The following is a 6479-nucleotide window of genomic DNA, read 5'->3' as shown; positions in this document are numbered from 1 at the left end:
AAATGTCCCACTGCAGTTGTGATCAAATATTATTCCACCATCCACAGGAGTTAAGTAGACTGTGCCCACAGTTTAGTAATTCAAGAGCACAAGTTACTGTAGCTCTAAATCCCCCTCTGTGAAAACAGAACTTAACCATTTCTAAAACCACCCAATCTGACATTTTTACTCTGACATCTTGGATTTGGAGGGAAAAAAACATTATATGAAATGAATAGTTCCAACCTGTTTAAATGACTAAGTTAACATAACAGATAGACAAAACACATTTGTCAAGACTATTTCAACATCTTAAAACTAACCTCAAATGACTGAACAAATAAGAGGGTAATAATATCACTGAGCCATGCATTTCCTCACTTAACACAATTTGAAACACATCTTATGATAAACTTGTAGATTTGAAAGGTACAAAATAGTTAGTAAGTAACCCTTCATTTCTAATATACACAAACTCTATATACTGTATATTCTAGAACAGGTCAGACGAGCAAATGCAACTGAGACAGTAATATGAGATGATTCATAATTCACTCGATCTTGTGAGGAAAGTTGGCAAAAGAAATATCTGTGCAAGTAAGTACAAGTAAAACAAGAAAAACTCGGGCATTTAATGGAGCACAATTAATAGGAGTAAGTGGAGCTTATACTTGCAGCATTAAAGCACAGTGATTCAGTTACCGTAATGTGTGGCCACAATGTTGTGATGTCACTGGGTTTGATGCTGCTGTGCTGCACAGTCAAAATAGAAAGATCAGTCGTACTGTAAAAAGCCTCCACACAGCTGAGGGTGAAGAGGCAGCCACCTGCTGCAGAGTCATCCAACTACTGCTGCGACATCTGGCAGACGAGGCAAACAGGCAGAGGAGACGCTCTCTTAGGCAACACTGCCGTTTCTGTACGTGAACCAGGAGAGAACATCAGCGGACGGGGTGCATCGTTTATCCTAACATCAGCAAGAAATTTCGGCGGTAAGGGAAACTTGCTCGAGGCATTTTTAGGATTTTATGACACTGACAATTTGTGCTTGCAAAAAAATAGAGGACACAATTCAAAGTATGTAAAGTTCAATGTTCAGTTTATATAGTTTTGAGGTTTGTCCACATATGTCTATCAGAGAGTGACAATGCAAACAGTCAGCACGAATGAATGAACGTGTCACTTAAAAAGGGCTCAATATCATTTGCATTTGATTTCCCAAGATAAACATAGTTTACAGTAAAGAGCATGAGATTCCCATAATGCATGTAATAATAATTGTGGCATTCTGCCCGCTACTCTTAGCACTTATGGTTGCACTTATGCCTGCTACTGAGTAGTTTACTACCTACAGATGTACTGATAGAGAGAGGGTAGATAAACAACAGGGTCACAATATACGATAGTAGATGTAGGGGATTCACACAGAAGGTGCCGCACTAAAGAACATATAACATATCTACGTTTTAACCCAGATGAAACGAACCATTTGTCATGTGACAGGATAAAGGTTGAGAAATTCTTATTTACTTTATGAGTTTCCTTTAGAGCAGCACAAATTAACCTTATCAGTGAAACAATCTGTCACATCACAGTCACTGCACTCTGCAGTAGTCTGAGGTCTTTTATGCACTTTGGGGTTTTGGGTTTTTTTGGGGGGGTGCATCTCAGAGGTTTTAGGCATTGACATGCTCTGTTTTGCACACATTATCATGCCACTTGTTTTTGTCTCGGTCGCTGCAGGTGTAGCCACAAATGGAGCCAGTGAATCTCACGGACAGCGCAGAGGGCAACTCCACCGACTGCCCGTCTATTGATGACTTCCGAAACCAGGTTTACTCCACAGCCTACTCCCTCATCACTGTGCTTGGCCTGGTGGGAAACGGCTTCGCCCTGGCGGTGCTGTTGAGGACGTACCGAAAGAACTCTCCCTTTCACGTCTACATGCTGAACTTGGCTTTGTCGGATCTGCTGTGCGTAATGACACTGCCACTGCGAGTTCTCTACTATGTCAACAAAGGCCAGTGGAACCAGGGGGATTTCCTGTGTCGCATCAGCTCCTACGCCCTCTATGTAAACCTCTACTGCAGCATTTACTTCATGTCTGCCATGTCTGTAACACGGTTCTTGGCCATTGTCTTTCCTGTGCAAAACATGCGGCTGGTGACAGAGAACCGTGCACGCCTCGTTTGTGGGGCCATCTGGTTGTTTATCTGTCTATCATCCTCTCCCTTCCTGATGTCTGGCCAACATTTTGACCCCATCACTAACAAAACCAAGTGCTTCGAGCCTCCACAGGGAGGAAGTTTGCATAAACTAGTCATGCTGAACTATTTGTCCCTGGTTATAGGCTTTGTCCTGCCCTTCCTGATAATCCTGCTCTGCTACACTGGCATCGTCCGCACCCTCCTGTCGCGCAACCAAGTTGCCCGACGCCAGCGGGACACAGGCAGTAAAGCCATCCGCATGATCGTCATCGTCCTGCTGACCTTCCTCATCAGCTTCATGCCTTACCACGTGCAGCGCACCGTCCACCTGAGCTTCCTGTCAAGGAGGGACACCACCTGCTCAGAGAAGGTGGCCATGCAGAAGTCTGTCGTGGTGACTCTGTGCCTGGCTGCTGCCAACTCATGCTTTGATCCACTGCTTTATTTTTTCTCCGGAGAGGGGTTCCGCAGCCGCCTGTCCTCTCTGCGCCACTCAGTGGGCAGCACCAGGTACCATGGGTCCAAGCTGAAGCCCATCACAGGCTCCGACCCTGGGGAAAACCACCAGCTGAAGGCCAGTTAAGTCGCACCAAGCTGGGAGGTCATCACACAGCCTGCTGAGAAAAGTTTAAGAGCTCAGGAGGACTTGTGTTGTCATTATTACTCCGTCAGGGAAGGAAGAAGATGAAGAAAGTCATGAAACGTTTTGACAAGTGTTGGTGTTTCACTCATGAACAGCAGCAAGCAATTACATTATACATATCAGGAGGATATTTTTAATTCAATTTGCTATTTATTATTCTAAGGAGTAAGCATTGTTCAATGTATAAGTCATGTTGTTCTGCATGAATATTTTTTATGTCAGTAAACGGGAGCCTATTGTGGCTTAAAGTTACTGAAACTCCAAAAAATCAGTTTATCAGTACATGAATTTATGGTAGATTATGTTGTCTTTAAGAACATTCAATAATAATTCAATAATAGCTCCAATTCATTTATTGAATTAGAAGATCATTTATTGACAGTGTCAAAATTCTGCCTTAGGTTGGCTGCTATAAAACTTAATTTTAACTTAATTTTGAACATTTTTGTGGACAGTTGTAATGGCCTTTTTTAAAATGTGTTGTATTATTGAAATTGCCCGTGCTGTTACCTTTGCCATATTCACATTCATACTTACCATTGTTGTGTTTTGATTTATGGTTGTTTCGTTTTTATATTTCTTTGACATTTCCCTGATTTTCTGAACTCTCTGTTCGATGGTCAACACATTAATGGTGAGTTGGAAGAGAAAAGTAGCATTTGGATGTGTATTTTTAAAACAAAGCCACTGAATTACTTGCATCGTAACTATGTAATGTATTAAAGGTAGCTTTATATCTAACTACTGTAAAAACGAGAAAAGCATCAAATCTTTTAGTTACTGTATCCCAATGCATGAAGGCAAAAAAGTTCATTTTCTAAAATGTCCAACTGAAGGATTCATTTAAATACCTGAGAACATTCTGCTTTCTTCCTACTCTAGTCAAACTATATTTCACATTGTGTTTGATTACTGCATAAATAAATCTTCAAATATGCATCACTGTCATGGAAATCGAGTACAGTTCACTTCAATAGCGGTTACACACTCTGTCCACTGGATGTCCCACAAGTACACATATTAAGAAGCTTCCTCAGCGTGTCTGGTATTGATCGTTTTCTCTTTCACTACTCCATTATTATCAATATTTCTTTACAACAGGAAAACAGTGAAATTCTGTTTTCATTTTGTGGACTGAACCACTGTTAGTAGTGGTAAATCAATATGTGATGAAACTGTTTGTATACATGCATAGTGAAGGTATAGATTAAAACACGCTTCATTTAAGGGTAAAGAGCATCTCACAGCATTAAGGCAGACGTTTAGCTTCCAGGTTCAATAGAAATACAAAAACAACACTGAGACAGCAGACTGTTGAGACCAATGCTGCTTATTAGAACATAGAGGGCTACTGTATTGCCACTTCATAAACAGATAATATCAAGCACATGATCGACTGTGTCCTCTATTTGCACAAAAAGATGTTTGTTTCAGTCTGTAAAGCAGGGGCTATCTTAGAGCTGGGCCTGCAGTGTTAGTGTCTTTCATGGCAATGATAATTGTCATACAGGAAGTAAGGAAAGTCCCTGCTAAACTTATTTATTTTTATTGATGTTATGGCACCCTATTGCCTCTATGCTCAAGGTTTACTGCTCCATAAGTGATCTGGCCTTCGCACTGATTAGTTCTTTCTTTTGGAAAGATTAAAAATAACACTTCTTTGTCTTCAGAAGAATAAGACTCAGTTCTGCAGCATGTGTTAATGCCAACTATGTGAGAGTTCAGAAAAAGGTAGAGAAGCTGTTTAGGAAAGAGCTGTACGGATGCAATACTTCTGGGATATTTTTGGATCCATGCTGAAGTTTACCTACAATACACTTCCAGCAATCAGAGATTTGTTTCTGAATTTCTTTATTCCTGGCAATCACAGTGGCAAATATCTTTTGACAAGCCTTAAAATCTTATTTGTCCATGCTGTCTTTTAATAGATTTAAAGATACCAATAAATTTGTGAGAAATTAAAGGGGTTGTCAAAATGTTTGACGGGCAGATTAAAGGAAATCAAAAGTCAAAATTGTAACAGCAGAAGGGGAGCTATGTTTACTACCATAATAATATCAAGCCTAAAGACCCGGGATCTTATTTCCTAAATGTATCTCTTGTGGATAGAATCTCTTTGTCATGGCCGTGCTGCCTGAATAACACCAGTCTTTCAAACATTAGTAATACAAAGCTTTTTGCTTTAAAACATGCAAGTCTACAAACAAGCTGGAACTGGCCCAGGTGACATCAGCAGAGTTCCTTTCTAGACTTGACAAAGTACCTCCAAAGCAAAAGCAAATGTCATAAAAACTGTGCTACAGGCTGTTTACTTTTCTCCATGAGTGATACAATGACATTTAAATGGGAGACACTTGTAAATACAATACTTCAGGAGTGGGTAATGCTTCTTTTTACCATGCATGACCTGATTTTTTTTTTTGGCCACTGGAAGGCAGCACAACAAACAACAATGACATCACCTCATAAAGTCAACTTAGCAAAAGTGTTAGCCAACAGCTGCCCTCTGCCAGATGTTTTTCCCTCTCACCTTTTGTCAGCCCTCAAACTTCCACTAACAACCACAACGGACCTTTTAAAATTATGAATAGATTTTATTTTGAGATTCTGAATTTCATGCCCTTGTCTTAGTTTTAAAAAGGTCACAGTAAAAGGGCAACATTTTAAAAAGCAATGAAAACTTACTTTTACATGGCTCAGTTGGCACTAATTTATAAAAGATTTGTTCAGTTTTCATGTTGCTCTCTTGTCTCATTTTTTCAAACTTCACAAGTAGGGGATGTGATAAGGGTGTGTTCCACAAACTGCAGAGTTTTCAGGCCGACAGTTGTAAAGCGCTTAAGCACATCTCCCTTTATTAACTTTGTATCTCAACACTGTCAGTCATGAGCAGCCTATGAGCCATGCTTGTCAAGAGAAAGATCTACCTCATTTCCTTTGTTTTTCCACATCTTCCACTGACCTTAGCTTTTGCTTCATATTTCTCCTACGGCGGGGTTTGAGAAAAAGTTCAGACCTCAGTAAACTCAAGATAAGAGTGTGATTTACTTTGGACGAGACAAAGGAAGGACAAATGTGAGCAGCGCTGTTTCCCTCTGGGATGGGCTCTAACATGCATTTGTCAAGTATAATTGAGATAAGCCCTCAGAGTGAAGAATGACAGCTGAGATGTAAACACCTACACAACATAGAAAAGGAAAGAAAACTCAGTGGTGGGGGTGGTAAAAAGATATTGCTTGCTGTCTTTAAATTTTACAATGTGATCTAGAGAAATTTGTTGCCATTTCTAAATCAATTTATTTCTACCTGACCATTGTTGTAATATTCATCATTGTGTAAAAGACCATGAAGTCTAGTCTGTGTAGTCCAGAGGATTCAGCTATACTCAACTTTTAACTCCAAACTATAAAAAAACGAATAAATCGCTGTCGTTACACATAATTAATTAAAAGGGAAAAAACAATTTTGTTGGAAAAGCACCTGTATAAATGCCAACAAACCGCTATATAATTTTATGATCAGTACAAAAAATAATTTAGAGTGTAGTTACTCCTTAACAGTTTTCTCAGAGCCAAGCCCACATCTGCTGCAGCTTGAAGCAAAGCAGTGACAGTGAACAAACACAAAGAAATAAAGAGCCTAAACTAAAA

General features: G+C 39.8%; 1 protein-coding gene across 1 annotated transcript; it reads left to right on the top strand.

Moving 5' to 3' along the window:
* The first annotated feature begins 671 nt into the window (after positions 1-671).
* On the top strand, positions 672-3766 carry cysltr1 (cysteinyl leukotriene receptor 1). The gene is made up of 2 exons (XM_067519581.1): positions 672-971; positions 1723-3766. Exon 2 carries the CDS (start codon positions 1735-1737, stop codon positions 2767-2769), a length of 1035 nt encoding a protein of 344 aa, XP_067375682.1. The 5' UTR covers positions 672-971; positions 1723-1734; the 3' UTR covers positions 2770-3766.
* Positions 3767-6479: the final 2713 nt, after the last annotated feature.

The sequence above is a fragment of the Channa argus genome, chromosome 10 (assembly GCF_033026475.1).
Source record: "Channa argus isolate prfri chromosome 10, Channa argus male v1.0, whole genome shotgun sequence".
NCBI classification, from domain to species: Eukaryota; Metazoa; Chordata; class Actinopteri; order Anabantiformes; family Channidae; genus Channa; species Channa argus.
Note: the sequence above shows the minus strand (reverse complement) of the source record. Positions and strands in the feature narration are given on the sequence as shown.

Coding starts and splice junctions, on each gene's coding strand:
- cysltr1 (XM_067519581.1), top strand. CDS start 1,735: ATGGAGCCAGTGAATCTCACGGACAGCGCAGAGGGCAACTCCACCGAC.